General features: G+C 40.2%; 1 protein-coding gene across 3 annotated transcripts in view; it reads left to right on the forward strand.

The window, feature by feature from the left end:
* The window catches only part of RABGAP1 (RAB GTPase activating protein 1), a 159,714-nt gene that overhangs the window by 118,801 nt on the left and 20,586 nt on the right, over positions 1 to 20,327 (forward strand). For all 3 annotated transcript variants that reach the window (XM_040631851.1, XM_040631852.1, XM_040631853.1), the window contains 6 exons: positions 924 to 1,037; positions 5,972 to 6,046; positions 9,179 to 9,304; positions 9,913 to 10,056; positions 12,003 to 12,044; positions 12,283 to 12,411. In XM_040631851.1, the coding sequence (XP_040487785.1) occupies positions 924 to 1,037; positions 5,972 to 6,046; positions 9,179 to 9,304; positions 9,913 to 10,056; positions 12,003 to 12,044; positions 12,283 to 12,411 (630 nt within the window). The remainder of the gene's footprint in view (positions 1 to 923; positions 1,038 to 5,971; positions 6,047 to 9,178; positions 9,305 to 9,912; positions 10,057 to 12,002; positions 12,045 to 12,282; positions 12,412 to 20,327) is intronic.

Below are 20,327 nucleotides of genomic sequence, written 5' to 3' on the forward strand. Positions count from 1 at the left end.
CTGTAAAATACTTATGGCCCTGGGAACATGACGATCCAAAAGACTGGAGAAATTACTGAATAAGAGAAAAATATCACTTTGATTTTTCATCTTGAAACAGGAGTATCAGACTCTTAGATGGTGTGCTGAATATGATGTAGTCTCGCCAAGGAGAATCAAGTCCACTGTCTTATGAAGACAATGCACTGTTAAAATAGAAGGTCACGTTTCTGTGCTCCGGTTCTTTAGCATGTGAGCAAATGAAATTTAACGAGGGGGATTTATTAGAAGTACCTGGATGTTTGCTTTGTTGTATACGGATTGCTGTGATATTATTGACATTTGTTTATTTTTCTGCATTGGCAAAAGGAAGGGATATTTTTCCATAGCCTATTTGAATCCCTTGACATTTGGTGGTCTAGTTTCATACTGAGTAGACTGCTGTGTGCATTTTTATGCCGTTTGCCCTTAGGATAAACCCCAATTAAGGGACTTCTCTTTTCCTTTTGAGAACCTGGCATATGGGCACCATGCCAAAGGATCATTTAAAGCAGCAATTTTTAAACCCAATTTTTCTAATGGGAGTGCTTTACCTCCTTTTGAGATTAGTTTGAATATTTTCCTATGGGAAATCCATTTTGATTACCACATTTTCCCTCTTGAAATAGAAAGGTCACCAGCTGCACTTCTTGAAACAGAGATGGAATACACATGAGGTATATACAATAAGCAGGTTCCTTTTCTTCCATATTTTTTTCCTTAATATTTGATTTTGCTTTTGCTTGAACAGTTGGTCCCTGAAGATGCAGTAACTCTGGGCACGCACATGTGTATGTATGTCCCTGCAGCATTTTAAAGCATGTAAATGAGAAGACCTTGTTGTATAAACTTACACAAATACATACATGATTGACTACTAAACCTCTTTCCTGATGTTTCCACAGGAGTCTCCCCAGGACAGTGCTATCACTCGGGATATTAACCGGACATTCCCAGCTCATGACTATTTTAAGGACACAGGAGGAGATGGACAAGATTCCTTATATAAAATATGCAAGGTATTTCACATCAAAAAAAACCCCAAACTTAGTTTTGAAAGGTGATTCTGTTCTTTGAAATTACACAAAAGGTAACTACGAAGTATAATTTTTATTTGATGTTTAAGAAGGCAAAAAGGGGGCACCTGGGTGGCTCAGTCGGTTGAATGTCTGCCTTCAACTCAAGTCATGATCCCAGGATCCTGGGATCGAGCCCCGAGTCAGGCACCCTGCTCAGAGTCTGCTTCTCCCTTTCCCTCTGGCCCTCCCCCCTGCTCATGCTCTCTCTCAAATAAATAAAAAATCTTTAAAAAAAAAAAAAAAAAGCAAACAAGGAGAGAGCAGACTTTCTGAAATTGTGATGTTACCTTTAATTTTATGCTCATAATGAAAAGGAAATCAATTAGACATAAAATAGTAAGGTTTCTTTTACCCTTTTAATCAGGACTTGCAGATGAGAGTCCCCTGGCTCCACATTTATTATTTTTTTTTAGGGGGAAGGGGCAGAGGGAGAGAAAGAATCTTCAGCAGGCTCTACGCCCAGCACAAAGCCCGACACGGGGTTTGGGGTTCAGTCTCACAACCCTGAGATCATGACCTGAGCTGAAGTCAAAACTCAGATGTTTAAAATCAACTGAGCCACCCAGGTGACCCCTCCCCACCCAGCTCTACATTTAAACTTCCAGAAATTGGTTTTTCATTAAGAGCCTCTGAGTCCTGTAACATTGCGAACTCCCTTTTGGTATTCCCATTATAAGTTACGAACTTGGCAGCTAGGACATGTCCATCAGTGTGCAGTGCTGATGCCTGTGTAGGTGGACTTTTTAGCACTGCAGCATAATAAATTGTGGGAAATACTGATGTCTTTCAAAAGATCTGTACCTGTAAAGGAAAGGTGCAATTTCAGCAATCCATTTTCCAGTAGGTTTTGGTACTTCAGAGCCATAAGGTTGAAAGAGGACTTGGGACCAGAGTTCTTCAACCTTCGTCTGTCCTCAGAACTAGTCTATAGTCTTTTCCCCCCAAAATTAATCAAGTACCTATTTAGCATCTACTATCTAGGAAATACAGACTAGGCATGAGACATGCCCTTAAGAAACTTACATATTATTGATTGAGAAGGTAGAATTAACAAGTTTTAGGACAGGCTAACAATAAAGGACTTGTTCTCCAGGGATAAACTAGATGCTTCAAACTATAAGGGCAGTTAGATTTAGAGAAATGTTTCTTTAATTTCCACAAAGCTGTCATTTCTTTTGTAATCCTCTTCTCTGATCATCCTTTTTGAGCCCCTTCTTAGTTGTGCTTTCCACTTAAGCAGCCATACAGCTATGCCTCACTGCAAAATTTCCCATAAAGAAACCCTGTGCTCACTGCCTCTGAGCCCTTACTCCTGATTCCACTGCACTCTAGTGTCTGTCTCACAATGATCTTCCTTGCAGCTCTCTCCCCTCTTGACCTCTCTCACCCTCCCGGTTTTGCTCTCACCTTCTCTCTCAACATTGCTGACTCCCTCTTTATTTTATCTCTTTCTCTCTACCTGCTCCTAAAACAGAGGCATTCCCCTGGGGGCTCAGTCGGTAGTTCCTGTCACTCCACATTGTCTCCCTGATGACTCCTTCCACCTCCACAGCTTCAGCTGTAACCACTGCACAGATGTTCCCAAATCTGCGTTCAGCTCAAGGCCTAAATTTCCAGCTGTCAGTTGGTCTTCATGTAGAAGTCCGTTAAGTACATCAAACAAAAAAGTCTAAAGATAGAGTTCATTTAAAAACATGTTTCATTATGAGAATTTTCAAACAAATAAAAGTTGAATAGTATAATGAATTTGTATATATCCCCCACCAGATTTAATATTTATGAACATATTGCCACAGTTGCTTTCTCTATCCCTTTTAAAAATTTTCCTGAAGTGGGGCACCTGGTGGCTCAGTCCGTTGAGTGTCCGACTTTTGGTTTTGGCTCAGGTCATGATCTCATGGGTCATAGGATCCAGACCCAAGGCGGGCTCCACACTCAGCAGGGAGTCTGCTTGAAGATTCTCTCCCTCTGCCCCTGCCCCATTCACACTCCCAGGATCACTTGCTCGCTCTCAAAAAAAAAAAAAAAAATCCTGAATTACTTCAAAGCAAATCTCAGATATCATGAATCTAAATTCTTCACTATACATCTCTAAAATATTAGATCATGATTTGTCTATAGTATCCATCATTGTCCATCAGTGCCATCCAGTAACCTTCAGATTCAGATTTCCCTAAATGTCTTTATACATTTGGTTAGAATCAGGATCCAGCAGTATCCATAATATGTTTAGTTGTTATGGCTCTTTTAATTAGAAACAGTCTTCCTTTTTCCCTCCATGCCATTGTCTTACTGAAGATGCGGTCATTTCTCTATTAGTTTCCAGTTTCTTCCTTTGGCCACGTTGAGTTTGGTAGGCTTGATGCCTCTTATAGCCATACTTCCCTTTCTAATCACTGCCTGCTACGGGCCTCTATCATAATGTTGCTAGCACTTTTACAAAAGCTGCCTTGCATTCGTCTCCCTCCCTTTGGGTTCTAGCCTATTTATTATTTTCTCCATGTTGACCCCAGAATTGGATCATTTGCAGGGCCCCCACAAAAGCCTTCAGTGCTTCCTCATAACCCACAGAGTGCAATCAAAATTTCTTAGTTCATTTCCTGGTCCCAGATTCCTTAGCTTAGCATTAAAGAAATTTTGCAATATATCCTGGCTTAATTCCTAAATATTTTATGCTTTAACTACATTGAACTCTAACTGTGCTCTGGTTGATTTACATGTCAGACTTCCCAACTAAAACTGTGATGTTCTCAAGGGCAGAAACCACTTCTCTGTGTTACTATCTTTTGCACTCGGCACAGCGTTTGGCATATAATAGGTGCTCATTAAATGTTAATGAATTAATGAAATGCCTTTTATTCCCCATATTTCATAAAGCTCCCATGAATTTTATATCCTAAACATGTCCCAAATGTGTCCTGTATTTTCACACCTGTATGTATTCCTTCAGGCTTTCCCCTGAAAAATAAGCTCCCCTCCATTTTCTACCTATAGAAATTCAATACATTTCATCGTAGTACATAATTAATAAGTCCTGTGCTGAACAATTTCCAATGAGAGAGCTGAGAATAATACATCAAGTCTGTCATATAAATACTGTGATTATTCACATCTTACAGATAAGAACTATAACTAATGGGCTGAAGATCCAGACCTAGACATTAGCAGTTGTGGGATTTCAGCCCCGCTCTAACTCTGAAGCCTCTGTTCTTTCTTGACCAATCAACTGTTAATTGATAACTTCACAGACATTGTCAAACTGCTTTCCACAGAGCTCTAGTGGCATATATTACTATTGTCCTTTAACATAGTCTTAACAAAATTATTAACACTTCTTAGTGTTTACTAATTTGACAGGTGCAAAGTGATGCCTTATTGTGTTATATGAACAGATTGTTTCTAAAGCCCTCTGCATATCTTGTCTTTGGAAAAGTATGTATGTTTTCTATGTGTAGCCCTCTCATTAGATAAGCTTCGATGAAATGGGGGATTTAATGAGATTATGTTAAATTCTACCTTCATTTATGAAAGCATGATTATTTTATATATATATAAAGTAAAAAATACATATATAAATATATATATTTTAAAAGCTATAGTTTCCACTGAATGCTAGTGATAAAACCCATGTATATATTAACTTAATTATCATCTAATAAGCATTGGCATCATATTTTGCTAAATGATCTTTATTTTGAACATACTCATTCTAAATTGCTTTCTTGGGATGCAGAGGAAGCATGGCACAAAAATTAAGTGGAGAATAAAGGGAATTTCATCAGAAATAAACTTGTTAAACAGAGAATAGCATCTTGAATCTGTAGGAATTTCCCTTTCCACCACAGCTTACATGAGAACTAGAAATATTAATCATAAAAACAAGACTCTGGAAAACAGCTAAAGAACCAAAAAGAGTAAACCACAAGGAATGTTAGATGTCAGTATTCTGTTAAAGATAATGTTCAGAAGAGATGGGCAATAATCATCTGCCGCCAAGAAAAATACAAAATAAGAATTCCAAAGGAACCCACAAATGGTTTCGGAGTAATCCCTCTTATCAGAAAAGTTATTACTGGCATTGTGGAAAGAATTGTATTTTGGTGTCTTTGCCAAAAGATTTTTTCCCAGAAAGAAACATGAATAACGTGAACAGTGTTTAGTGAGGGCCCGCTGTATGACTGGCTAGGTTAGAGGTGTGAGGTGCTGGCTAGGGCATCACCCCAGCCCCTAAGAAGCTCACAGTCCAGTAGAGAAGAGGGACATTGAAAATGCAGTGTGGCGAATGTTGTAGTAACTGTGCCTGTGTAGCAAGTACCGTCAGAGTACAGAGAAGAGAGGGGACCCTGCGGGATGGAGTGTTTAGAGCCTGAAGGAAGAGCACATTTTTCAGACAGAAGAGGGGAAAGCAAGGGCCAAGACAGAGTCGTGGCAACCTTTTTTTAGTGATGAAGTGGTTTTTGCTTAACTTTTTCCACTCCTGGGCTATAGGAAGTGGTGCGGGGACAGTTGTGTTTATCGTAAAGAAAAAATTGGAGAGGGGCACCTGAGTGGCTGTCGTTTAAGCGTCTGCCTTTGACGGCCCAGGTCCTGATCCCAGGGTCCTGGGATGGAGTCCCACATCTGGCTCCCTGCTCAGTGGGAAGTCTTCTTCTCCCTCTCCCTCCCCTACTCGTGCTCTCTCTCTCTCAAAAAATATTTTTTAAAAATTAAAAAAAAATTGGAGAGAAATATTTGCATCATTCATTGACCGTCAAAAGGCCATATTTGAGTGTGGGTATCTTCCAGGTTCCTATGTTCAAGGTTGTATAGGGCAACTGTGGCCTATGAGTGACTATACTTATTTATTTATACGTCCTGTGTTTTTCTTTTTCCAGGCATATTCTGTGTATGATGAAGAGATTGGCTATTGCCAGGGCCAGTCATTTCTCGCTGCTGTTCTGCTTCTGCATGTGAGTATTAGGTCTCTGTTATGACTTACACATGACCTACCCCAGCTTATACTAGCCTTAGACTTGAGCATGGTTTTATATGGCCTTTGGTCAGACTCTAGTGCATGAGTTTTACTCCTGTATCTGGAAACCTTTTCCTTAATTTAACATCATCATGGAAGAGAAACATGGTAAGAATAAATGACAGGGTTGAACACTAGGACAAGAGTAGACTTCATTTTTATTGCTAGAATGATTGGATTGTCTTGGTTGATTGAACCCTTAGGGACATTTTATATTCTCTAAAGTAGCCACTGTCATTAGTATTTGTTTGGGAATGCGTGTATTAGGGGTTGGAAGGAAGCAGAGAAGTTAGCTTGCTTTTAGTGCCATTTTATTCGTTTATTTATTCAGCAGAGACCTTTACCCTCTGACTTATTGATATTCTTTCAAATCCACAGAAGAATTGAAAAATCATTAAGGTGGAAGACCCATAAACTCTCCTTCTATTTTACCAATTTAATACTTTACCACACTGCTTTCTCTGTCTGTCTGCATATCTCTCTTTTCCTCTTTTTTTTACACACATTTTATTTTTTACTAAAAATCATTTTTTGAAATTATTTTTGGAAAATCAGTAGCAAACATCAGGGTATTTGACTCCTATATACTTGAGCATGTATCTCCTGAGGCCATAACCATAATACTGCGGTCGCATCCAAGCAATTCCACGCTGATTCGGTAATGTCTTACACAGAGTCCATGTTTGATTTTCCCCAGTTGTTTACTCAGTGAAGTCCTTTATAGCTTTTTTTTTTTCTAATCAAAATCAGTGAAGATTCAAGCAATGATTTGGTGTCCTTTTTCTTTACTTTTTAAATCTAAACTACCCCTCTCCCTTGCCTTTCTTGTGCTTTATGCCATTGAGAGTCTTAAAAAATTCAAGCAAATTGTTTGGTAAAATATTCCACATTCTTGATGTGTCTGATCATATCCTCATGATTAAAATGCTCGGCAAAAACACCACACAGGTGATGTTAGCAGAGGGTTTGTGGGCACCTCCATCTTTAGCACCGTAGATGCTAGAGGTCAGGAGTGAAAGAAGGAGACATTGTCCCAGTCTTTGTGGATACAGAGCTAGCGAAGCTGACTGGCTGAAGCAGAAAGTCACGGAAGTATGTCATTACCTCAATGGCGACATGAACGTATAGTAAAAAGTTGGATGCAAGATTATAACAAAGGAGGTTTATTTATATCACAGGCTTCTCTGGGGAGATAACCTTTAAGGTGAATGCTGAAAAATGAGAAAGGATATCCATTCTCTTTTGTACTTGTATCATTTAACTTTTTTAAGCTAACATTATTATGAAAATAAGAAAACTGTTTTAAAAGCAAGAGTGGAGAGTAGAGCACTCCCAGCAAAGGAAATAGTACAACCTGTAGAAGCACCGAAATGGGGAAAACTTGGCCTATGGAAGGAACTGGAAGCTGGGCTGTGTGACTAAAGCATTACCTGTGATGGGGGATGGGGAGGGAGCTGGAGAGGCCAGCTCAAGGAGTTTGGAATTTGTTTCCCTAAACAAGGGGGAGCTTTTGAAGAGTTTTAAGCCATTCTGTATAGGTTGTAATACAAGTAAAACCAAAACCACTTTGTATCTTCTTTCTTTGAGAACCTAGCTTATTGATACTAGTAAGCATGTAAAAATATGATAAAGCTATGACATTAATAAAAGGGTCAGGTTTTCCCCTCAGCTTTATTGAGGTATAATAGATAAAAATGTGCGTGTGTGTGGTGTATAATTTGATGAGTTGATATGCTATACATTGTGAAATGATTACCACAGTCAAGCTAATTAACATCCATCAAGAGGTGAAGTTTTAACATTTTGTTGTTTTCATGAGACTATATCTCAGAGTCTCTCAGGCTCGTGTGGTTTGTCTTTGTTCTCAGCTTCAGTCCAAGAACATTTGTCCCCATTTAAGTATTACAACCCTTTTAAAATGGGTTTCCCAAACAAATCCACAGTGTTTTGGTTTGAACTCTGTGCTTGCTTGCCTTTGTGTTAAGATGAATGCTTATTTCAAAGGAAAAGCAGATGTGCTACCTGACATCAGAAATGCCACTCTGGGGCAGACCAAGTGTCCCTCAGCCTGTGGAAGAAACTGTGAAATTGTCTTCCATGATAGAGACCTCTGAAATCTGGTCCTTTGCTCCAAGTGCCCTTACTTGTCCAGAAGTAATTTGCTGGGCTTTTCTCCTTTATTACTTAATCTGATTTGTTCTTTAGCTCTGCTTTATTCTCAGTGATGTCTGTGTTCAGTCCACCTCCATCCCCTTGTTCCACAAAAGCCCGCCCACCTTCTTGACATTTTGAAGCCTTGCTACAGTCATACCAAGCCTTAAATAATGTTTCCAGTACTTTTTTTCTATTTTGAAAACTAGACATTTTGCCAGGTTCTCAGGGAAATATTTTTTCCACAAAGCTATGGAAGATGTAGGTATTATTATAAATGGGTAACATCTGTAAATAGAAGTAAAGTGGGGGGTTTTGTAGTATTTTAAGTATTACCATAAACATTACATAGTACTTTGAACATTACGGTTAAACCTTAGAATATTTAAGGTTCTGTTGTAACTGGCCATGTTTGTAACAATGAGGAAAAAAAACATTTTTACTAGAAAAAAAAATAGCAAATAAGGAGGTAAAATGGTTTAATTAAGGTGTCCTGATTTGAGAAAGATGAAACCTGTCCTTGTGTCTCAGCCTGTTGCTACTCAGTTCAGATCTGGTCCTACAAAGCCTATTCTTGGCTCCCTCAGGTGGACTCGGGCTTTCTTGTTCTTGTATCCCCACTGATCTTTCTATCTAATTCATAGGTAATTGTGAATATGAATTCTACCTAATTCATACTTACTGTATACTAACTATATGGGAAACCTCTTGAGGATAGGAACAGTATCTGACACAGAATAGGCATCATTAATATCTCTTGGTTGAGTGAATGAATGTCGTAAAACACAACTACCTATCACTAAAATTTCCTAGTATTTATGTAGAAGTGGAAGGATGAATTTAACATACTGAGAAAACTTCTGTATATATGTTTTGTGATCCCCACCTCCATCCCCACCCCATTCCCTATCTGTTACAGATGCCTGAAGAACAGGCCTTCAGTGTTCTGGTCAAGATCATGTTTGACTATGGTCTCAGGGAACTTTTCAAGCAAAACTTTGAAGATTTACATTGCAAATTTTACCAGTTGGAGCGCCTCATGCAGGTAAAAAGAGAAACCAGCTTGCATTTGCCACTAAGAGTGCAGGACTTGGGAGGACCAGGTTGATGAACTGGTGCCAAGGAGCAGTGGTGAGTGCCTTAGGCCATCCAGGGTTAAGGACGGCTTTGATGTTTTTCATTTTTCACTATGTGATCACGATGCCAAGGTTAATAAGGTGTGAACCTGATGGGTGTGAGGTAGGTTTTCAGTCTCATAAACACCCAAAAGATCAGGTGACTTTGTAGGGGCCTTTAACATAAGAAACTAAGTCAGGAAATATCTGCCAAGGCTCTGAAGCTGACTGGTTAGGAATATCATAATAAAAGTGAAACAAACTTCCCCAAACATTTCATAACTTGGAAAGAAAAACTATCATCCCAAATATTTGTCACCATCTTGGGGATTCCTCTTTAGAGCTAGTTTGTGGGCTGGAAAAGGGAGCCAAGTGTCAGTTTAATACTGGATAACGTGTACTTCTGAGCACAGTGGAGGTTTGTAGGAAAGCACAAATATGTGACTTTTTTGGCCTATTCCTGGCAGATTTATAAGCCTCCCAAGTGGGAGTTGAACAGCTGCGTATGTGCCCAATACTAATTAGTTTGCTATTTCAGGAATATATCCCTGACCTGTACAACCACTTCCTGGATATAAGCCTTGAAGCGCACATGTATGCCTCCCAGTGGTTTCTTACGCTTTTCACTGCAAAATTCCCTCTCTACATGGTCTTCCATATCATTGATCTGCTGTTATGTGAGGTATGTATCAGTGGCCACAGCACTTTGGCTCTTGTTTTCAGTATCCTCCTGTGTCAGGTCCATTAAAATAGAATTTCTTCTTAATTTTATTTTTGTGCTCAAAAATCTAGATTTAAGTAACTCTTCCTTGGGCTAAAGCTAATGATCGTGTTTTGTTAAAGGTGTTCTCTGCTAAAAAACAGACAGACAACCCACTACTACACATTTGTATTACTATTAGGTTTGGCGCATTTATTGAAGAAACCCAAAATAACAATGACTAAATAAAATTAGAGGTTCATTTCTCTCTCATGTGAAAGAAGCCAGAAGCTTGGCAGTAAACTGCCTTCCCTGTAGAGGGTCAGGGGACAGGGGAAGATGTGTCCCCTCTTTAAAAGAGACTTCCTAAAGGTTCCACCCAAAATTTCACTTATCTCTTATTGGCCAGAACTTAGGTACCTGACCACATCTAGCCACAAAGGAGAGTTTTTTAAAAATCTGGGTAGGAATTTGCTAAAAACTAGAGGGTCTGTTACTAAAACAACAACAAAAAAAAGTATCAGAATACATAACAGTCTTTGCCACAGCATAGTTTTGAGGTATAAGAAAAATTATTTAAGAAAAAAATAATTTCAGGGGCGCCTGGGTAGCACAGTCGTTAAGTGTCTGCCTTCGGCTCAGGGCGTGATCCTGGCGTTCTGGGATCGAGCCCCACATCAGGCTCCTCTGCTGGGAGCCTGCTTCTTCCTCTCCCACTCCCCGTGCTTGTCTCTCTCTCACTGGCTGTCTCTCTCACTGGCTGTCTCTGTGTCAAATAAATTAAAAAATCTTTTAAAAAAAAAAAAAGAAAAAAAATTTCAAAAATAATATATGTTTATTATAGAAACTGGAAAAACTTTAATCCCACTCTAGAGAGTAACTCTTAACATTTTGGTGTATATTTTTTCAGCCTTTTTTTGTGTTTATTTATGTACATTTGTTATTTCTATACAGAATAACTTTTTTCATATGGGGTATTATGTAATAATGTATATTATGTTTCTATAAGTATATATTTTAAAATATTCTGCCACATATGCTATTTGATAACCTCTTTTCATTTCATATACTTGAACACTTATAGAAACACATCTATACCATCCTTCTTTATGTTTAATTATGCCATTTTCAGGGCATACAAAATCCATTAATGCATTTGTACCTTCTAAACAGTTTAAAACACTGTCAGAAACACTGATACCTAGTACAGTATTATTCTTACCTTCTGCCAAGTATCTCATTCTTTGGGTATACCATAGTCTCAAACCTTTAAGTTTTATAGTTTCTCAGCATTATAAACAATCATTTGTTTTAAGTAGTTACCACAGGCCTGGTGGCATGCTAAGTAATTTAAGTGAACTTTTCTGCTAATTAGCTCAGAAAACCCTTGGGGGAGAGTACTAGTTATAGAAACCGAGGTCCAGGAACTTAAAGAATTTAACAGGTCTTTGTGCCTCCCCTTATCTTTCCTTTGCCCCTAGCACTCCCAGAACGGTTAGCTTTGATTTATGGGAGCCCTGAGCATGTTCTGTTTCGGGATGGAGGGCTCACAGAGTGACTGCTGCTGTGTTTGGAGCGGGGTCCACAGGATAGGGGAGAAGGCCACCTGCAGTTATTTCCTGAAAGATCAGTTTTATGGCTCAGATGCTTTGGTTGGGAAGCAGAGAATACTGTGGAAAAGCGTTCGTTCTTGTTGAATGTGAGAACAGGGCTAAAAAAGTTCAGAAGAATGGGAGACTGGGTCTGATTTAAGCTGTTTTTCAGTAGAGGACCTGTAATTATTTTCCAAGGTATTTTCAAAGTATTCCATTTCTTTACTTAGTTAAGTTTTTATACTTTCTTTAAAATTGTGGGGCATTCTGGGGACAGACAGCTGACTAGTCCAGATATAATCACTGAAAATCTTCTTTTTGTGTTTTCTCTTTTAGGGAATAAGTGTTATTTTTAATGTCGCCCTTGGATTATTAAAGGTACACATTTATTTGTAAATTGAGTGACATGCCCTGTCCAGCACTCGAAGTATCTTGGTCTTGATCTCCTTCTAAGCAGCCACCGGGTAGTAGCCCAGGCTCTGACAGTGGCTCAGGCATTGGCTGAGAAGTATCTTCTGGGGATTGTAAAGGTGCTGGTGTTTTAAAATGCTTCTTGTGCATCTTCATAGCAAAGAACTTGTCCTGTACATGGTTGTGTTTTCTTTCTTTCTTCAAGACTTCTAAGGATGACTTGCTGTTGACAGACTTTGAAGGTGCCTTGAAGTTCTTCAGAGTTCAGCTTCCTAAGAGATACCGCTCAGAAGAAAATGCAAAAAAACTAATGGAATTAGCTTGCAGCATGAAGGTAAAATAATATTTACATTAATTTATATTCTTTTGTTTAGTTCATGTCTCACCATTCCTGATCAAATTGTGAACATTTGTAATACATTACTAATAATGATGTTTGTATCACAGAATTTTTTTCCAAATATTTTCTTACATATTATATATCCTGTGCATTAAATCTCGTTGTTCAAATCCCAGCCTTTGGACTCTAGGGAAGGTATTCTCATTTGGAAGACCCAGAAAACACTGTAGGCTGTAGCTCCTAGGGTCATACAGCTAAGCAGTGGCAAGACTCAGGTTTCATGATTTCCACTGTGTTGTCCTTCAACTTTCCATATTTGTGGTTATGGTCAGAAATTCCCTAAAATGAAAATAATAATTAGTTAAGGAAACTCGTTTTTATCACTTCCAATGGCATTTATGATTTGTATAATTTTTTAAGGTAAAAAAAATGTAGCATCTCCTTGTATTCATGTTGTAATGTGAGCAGAAGAAACTTCGTTACCTACTAACCAGTGCACGGACTTGGAATCAGAGAGCTCTGAGTTCAAAGTTACTTTACCTATTGAAGGCACAATTTCCTCACATGTAAAACAATAGTGGACCTCCAGTTCTGGTTATATGTCAGACGAAGCTAACTCAGACCACCCTTCTCTAAGCACTTGAAGGTAGCAAATACCTGGTTGAACTTGAAAGAAAAAAGAGAAATTACCAGCACCTAAATCACAGTAGCTCAAAGCTAGTGTGTGTGAAGTGGTAACACAGCATCCCAGGGGATGTGGAACCCTAGGTGTAGGAACCAGGGTTTTAATGTTCACGAAGACATGCAACATGATTTTGGGCCTTCGGAGGTAGCCGAACCTGGAATCTCTGTGTAAAGTTAGGACCTTGGAATGCCTTCCCTCTTTGTGAAAGGGGGAAGGAAGTGCTAAAACTACCTACCTATTAAGCTTGAGAAGCAATAGAAATCCTAGTATAAATTGAATCAAGGATTTGAAAAAGAAAGAGACTCTAATTAGTGAAATAATTATTAAAGTTATTGTTCAACTTAAAATGTTACATACTTCACAAGTACTCTGTGTAAGATTTAGTATTTTCCCATGTGCCAGGTACTGTGGTTAAGCGCTGTCATGTGTGAGGGTTAACTACACTGTGTATAGTGCTTACCATGATGCCTGGTAATTAGTAAGGGTTCAAGAAATGATGGCTCTTACTATGGTTATTCCCTCTCTGGTTTTTCTTTTTTCTTTTTCTTTTCTTTTCTCTTCTTTCTTTCTTTCCTTTCTTTTTTTTTTTTTTTTTTTTTTTTTTTTTAAGATTTTATTTGTTTATTTGAGAGAGAGAACATAAGCAGGGGAAGCGACAGAGGGAGAAGCAGGCTCCCCGCCGAGCAAGGAGCCCAAGGCGGAACGCCATCCCAGGGTCACGGGATCCTGACCTGAGCTGAAAGCAGGTGCTTAACCAGCTGAGCCACCCAGGCGCCTCCTGGTTTTTCAAGCAGATATCAGATGCACACTTTTTAGAAACATTTTCACGGATGGTGGGTTTGTGCACAGAGCACAGAACCAGGTGAACTCTGAGGTTCTCTGAGTCACTCTCCACTTCAGCCTGGTTCACGTAAGAGTTGCTGATGATTTTTTCCCTTCCAGAACCTCCTTTCTCAGTGTCCCATCTTAAGTTCCTGGAACTTGGTTGTTCGGGCCAAAACTCTTGCTTATTCTCGATACCTACTTCTCTCTCACACCACATCTTGGTCCTCCATCTCAGCCCTGTTTTCACAGTACACCCTGAATCTGATTGCTTTTGCCCCTTCTAACACCCTAGTGTAACCGTCATTGTCACTTGTCTTCTGGAATGTTCCAGTGGACTCCATGTCTTCCTGTTTCCACAATAGTTTCCTTTTCCTTTTTTTTTTTTTTTTTTAAAGATTTATTCATGAGAGAGAGAGAGAGCGTGCGCACGCAGGGGAGAGGGGCAGAGGGAGAGGGAAAGAAGCAGACCCTCCACTGAGCACAGAGCTGGTGACAATGCTGGGCTTGATCCCAGGACCCTGAGATCATGACCTGAGCCGAAACCAAGAGTCAGATGCTCAACGGACTGAGCCACTGAGGTCCCTCAGTGGTTTTCTTTTTTAATCCCATCTCTTCCTTTCTTAAAACTCTAATGGCTTCTTATCTTCGAATGAAACTCAAGAGTTTGTCCTGGCCTACAAGGTGCTTTACCGTCTGACCTCTGACAATCTCTCTGATTTCGCCTCCTCCTCCTCTTCCCCCTTACACCTTCCTCTTCAGACAACCTGGCCTTCTTGCTGTTCTCAAACATGCTGAGCATGTTCACGCCTCAGGCCTCTGCACTGGCTGGTCTCTCCACCCACCATGTTCTTCTCAGTGCCCGTGTGGTGTCACTGCCACCTCAGTGAGTCTTAATAAGAGCTCAGCCATCATGCCATCAGAGAGGCCTTCTCTAATTACCATGTCTAAAGTAGCAGCTCCTTCAACACTTTACACCCTGATCTCTTTGCCCTGCTTATTTCCTCATATCACTTACTGTTACTTAACATTATTTTATATGTTTGATTATTGTCTGCCTGCTCCCTCCCCAAACGAAGCCTGCGGGAGAGGAGACCTGATCTCATTTACTGCCATATCCCCAGCGTAAGAACAGGATTTCGCATATAAAAATTAGTTGAATGAGTGAATTAAATGAATATGCTGCTGAGTTTCTATCAAGTGTTCTCTTATGAAGAAGAGTTGGAGAGTTAACATGGCTTTGGGGAAGGCTTAAAATAGCTTTCAGCGGAAGGTTTTACCTTTTGGATTTTCAGTAGCTTGAAACACGTTAATAATATATGGATCCTTTATATCCATAGTCAGATTGAAGGTGTCTAATTTCTTTCTTTCTTTCTTTCTTTCTTTCTCTCTCTCTCTCTCTCTCTCTCTTTCTTTCTTTTTTTTGCCTGTGCTTTCAAGGAGTTAAGGTAGACAAGGCTGCACCGCACCCATATTTTGTGCTTAGATACATAATTCCTTCTGGCCCTGGAGAACTCTGCATGGCTGGGGTACACTTTGGATGATTCCCCCTACTTGCACATGGTTTTGGGTGAGAAAGATAGTAATTTTTCTTAAAATTAACTCACAGTGTGGAAAGCCTGCGTATTGAACAGGACATGAGAATGAAATTGTTCTCCTAAAAGGTGGGATTAGTGTACTTAGTGATGGCTACTTGTATTCTGGTAGGTATATTAATGCCAACAATTTTTAAGAGAAATATAGGCAATAGTTGAGCCCATTATTGGCGAAGAACCTCAGTCACAGTGATAATTTGTTGGCTCAAAAATCAAGAAGCTCACCGGCAGGCTCAGTGATGAGCCCTGCGTCACGTGGACTGCATCAGGTGGGCGTTCCTCCTTCCACGGGATGTGATCCTCTGTGGGTTTGGAGCCCCCTCTCGACCATGGAAAAGGGGATTGATTCTTGCTTTGTGAATGGTTTGGAAACTAGCTTTTGAACTTCCTGGTGTAGAATTTAGAAAGGAAACATTGGCTTTGTAACTCATTGAAATCCCATTCCATTATTTCTTAATTTCTTAAATATTGTGGCTTGGTTTTCTCAGTTGTACTTCCTGACTAGGGTGGGAATTGGGAATACTTTGCCTCACATGCCAGTTGAGGAAACAGTTACCTACTTTTGTTGTTGTTGTGTTTTAACAGTTGAGATGTTGTAATTTCCAGTGTTTGTATAGTTTTTATGGATATCTCATTTCTTCCCCGCAGTGCCCTGGGAGGTATGCAGGGCACGTCAATTGTGGCAGCTGAGACTGTAGAAGTCAGGTGACTTACCCACCTGGATCTAGCTGGGCAGTATTGGGAACCCTAGTGGAACTCAGGCCCTCTGACTCCACATTCCCAAAGCTTTCCTTGCCCTTGTGTGGCCTCTTCTCATTGCAGAAGTGCAGCAGGAATTAAGTTTGTTGTGGCAGTATCTGCAGTGGCCACCAGATGGGTGTGTTGCTCAAAAAGGTCTGTATTCCTCTCTCTGCCTGTGTGTCTTCCTTTTCTCTGTAAATCTTTCTCTGTGTCAGTCTTTACTTTCCTCTTTTTTTGTTTCTCTCTTTTCAGTCCTTTTACTTCTCCCCTTCTCGCTCTTGCTCCTTACTTTTATTATGGAACTGAAATATTTTATTTACTTTTAAAGAGTCTTAGATCCTCTGCTCTTAATCTCAAATTTAACAGCATACATCAGAATTCATTGAGCTGTCCATTGAGTTGCTCTCCCTTAATGGGTCATTGTCTTGAGATAGAAAGATCGTTTCCACTTCTGATAGAAGATCTAGAAGGAATTTCACTTTTTTTTTAAATATTTTATTTTTGAGTAATCTCTACAGCCAACGTGGGGTTTCAAACCCACAACCCTACGATCAAAAGTCCCATGCTTCACCAACTGAACCAGCCAGGCACCCCAGGAATTTCACTTTAAATAGATTGTTCCAGGAGATTATGAATGGTCCTAGGATCTCCACAACCCTTTCATACTCATAACTGGGCCATGCATCATGTTTAGAGGGAGAAAATAGGGAAAAAATTAATTTGTAGATCTTAAATTTTTTTGATTCAAGAAATATGAAAGCAACTGGTTTTTTATGTCTACACAGAGATGTTGGAGAGCAAGTCAGATACGTAAGGCTAGTTCAGAAGAAGTAGGAGCCATAATAGAGATGGCTGGTGGGTTTCTTAGAACAAACCTGAATGAAAACTTGACCCTTTCACTCTGAAATCCTGCCTGAGGTGAAATGGATCTTCTGAACCATTGATTGCTTCATTGGAATGTGTTATTTCAAACTTAAAGTGAATGTGCAAGACTTCAAACTACTTGTAGAACAAGATATTACAGAAATCAAATAGCAGCATCTCCAAATTAATGTAATCCTAACCATTTGCTGTTTGGAGAAACAGAAAACTCTGGCATTTGGGGATATTTGCCCTTGGGGGATATTTTTATTCAGGAGCTAAAAGCAGTAGTAGTTTGGACTTCATTCTCTGCTCAGATCATTTGTATATTAGTGTGTGTTAGGATTTTAAGCTCTATGATTGCAGTGGCTTCATCAGTGTTTTTTGCTTTTTGTTTTTAATATTTTATTTGTCAGGGAGAGAGAGCACAAGCAGGGGTAGCAGCAGAGGGAGAGGGAGAGGGAGAAACAGACTCCCCACTGGACAGGGGGCCCAATGTGGGGCTTGAACCCAAGACCCCAGGATCATGACCCAAGCCAAAGGCAGACACTTAACCGACTGAGCCACCCAGGTGTGTCCCCATCAGTGTTGTTTCTTAATGTGTTCACAGAATCCTGCATAGTGTCTGCACATAGTGACTTAATCCTCACAGTGATCATATGAGGCCATTTTACAGATACATATACTGAAGCTTAGAAAATTGAAGAAAACTCCCAAAAGGTATACAGTTAGTAAGTGATGGAGCTGGAGTTAGATCCCAGGAATTTCAGACTGTAAAGTTAATGCTTACCGTCAGTGTACCATCCTATAAATGAGGGATTGAATGAATGGGACAGGAGCCATTTGTATTTTTGGTGATGTTTGTCTTGTAATGGTGGGTAAGCTCAGTCTCTGTCAGTTTAGCTCAGTTGTAGCTAAGTTTAGCTAAGTTCAGTTTTCCTTATGACTAGACCAGGCTATAGTTTTACTTCTGTGCTTGTTTTCTACCTTTTAGATTGAATTTCGTAAGGAAACTTCTGATTGAGAGCTCTCTTTCTCTGCAGTGAACTTTAAATTTTGCTGGTTGTCACAAGGGTAGCAGTGCCCACTACCTTCTTATTTTATTTTAATAAGCTGGTCTCTCTTGGTTCTTATCTGTGTTTGGGTTCTCTGCTGCTAATTTGCTACTTGCATTTTAGAAAAATACTCGGATGGTAGAACCAGAATGCCTAATTCTATTTGGTGATCTTTGAGGGAGTTTGAGCTTGAACTATTTGAACAAATTAAATAAAAGGGCTCAGAAATTAAATAGAATGTTGATTTGTTTCAAGTGGTTACGAGTGCAGGCCTTGGAGTCCCACGGACCTTGGCTCTCATCCTGGCTCTGCCTCTGCTGTGTGACCCAAGGTTGGTTAACACAGCAGGGTTGTAGAGAGAGACGTCAGATGATGCCTTCAAGATCGCCAATGCTCTGCTGATGACCGTTGTCATCATCCTCATCCATGCTCATTTGCCTGCCCTGTTTTGACCTCCTCTGCCCAGACATCTAGTTTCCTTAAGTCTGTTCATTGCAACAAACATTTGTAGATTTTCTTACGTGCCAAGAACTGTGCTCAGTGTCAAACATACTACAGAGGTGGATGGGAAACAAGAATCACCCCAGATCTGTGTTCTTGTGCTGTGCTTGCCACCTAACAGACTGGGTCCTTTCTTGGCTTGCGACATGTCACTTTACCTATCTAGGCCTTGATTCCCCATCTGGTAAAATGAGGTGATCTCAGACAGTTATTTTGGGGATTAAATAAAATAGTAGGTATAGAGGTATCTTGTTATCTTGAAAGTCCTATGTAAATCTCAGGTTTTTAAATCAGTAAATAAAAAGTGAAGTCCGTGCCATAAGCATTCGAAGAAAGGAAGATGGCCTTGTGTCAGATTTCTTTATTTAGCAGTGAGGACTTTGGGTTCAAGATCTCCTCAATGTACCAGACATCTTCATACCCACCCACTCACCTACACAGTGTACCTCACACCTGCCACGTAGAGCTGCTAATAACATTCAACCTCCTGCCTTTCCTGGACTACCTGTGACTGCAGCCCCGTGGGGATTCCCACCTTAGCAACAGTTTCTGAAGCCAGACTTGGAAATCAGCTCCCATTTCCTGTCCACAGCCTATTTCCTGCTCTCCTGTGTTAAACTGACTTGTTTAAATGGCTCATTGCTTGCAGCACGTGTTCAGAGGGTAACACTGAATCAGGACAAGAATGTAGATATTAATAATAACACATAATAACTGCCCTTTTTACTAAAAAAGACCTCATGTGCTAGGCGCTCTTCTGAGCTCTTTTTTTTTTTCTGAGCTCTTGATGTTTTATATCATGCAATCCTTCTAACAGTAGTCCTCATAAGGACTGTTGGAATTTTCTCAGACAAGGAACCTGAGGCTGAGTAAGGCAGCTCACCCTCAGTGACGGAGTGAGTCAATGGCAGGACCAGGGCTCCAGCCTGGGTCCATCCACCCACAAAGCCCAAGCTCTCCGTGACAGACTGTCCCTCATCCCTTCCACCCATGTCAGTGGCCACTCTCTCACTTTTTCTACCAGATCAGGTACCAGCTCTCCTGGGGCAGATAGCACATGTTTTAAGAGAGAGCATTCTCCAATTCCTGTGACAGATAAATGACGAGTGACTGAAAAAGAGGTGTTTGGGATTAAATATGTACTTCTACCAAAATTTCAAGCTGGCATGGCCCAAGTCTCCACCTTCTCTCTAATTCAGGGTTTTCAACTGGGGACTATGGGTGGCCTCAGGGAGCTCATGAGTCCTCTGAAATGGTACGCAGAATGCTTTATTGCTGGTGTAGGGTTGGGGCAGAGTTGGCTTCTGTGCTCTTTTGGGGTTTTTTTTCCTTAAGATTTTATTTATTTGTTTGAGACAGAGCTCGCGAGAGCGTGCAGGTGCACGAATCAGGGGGAGAAGCAGGCTCCCCACTGAGCAGGGAGCCCGATGCAGGGCTCGATCCCAGGACCCCGGGACCATGACCTGAACTGAAAGCAGATGTTTAACCGACTGAGCCACCCACACGCCCTGGCTTCTGTGCTCTTTTACAGGGACAGTACTTTTTATGGGAACCATGGCTTTCAGGAGACTTTGAAAACAGTACTGTCTCTAACAGTGTTAAAAAACAATGTATTAATTGCAGTGGGATGTAAAATTGGTTTTACCTAAA

Source organism: Ursus maritimus, unplaced genomic scaffold, assembly GCF_017311325.1.
Source record: "Ursus maritimus isolate PB19 unplaced genomic scaffold, ASM1731132v1 scaffold_17, whole genome shotgun sequence".
Classification (NCBI taxonomy): domain Eukaryota; kingdom Metazoa; phylum Chordata; class Mammalia; order Carnivora; family Ursidae; genus Ursus; species Ursus maritimus.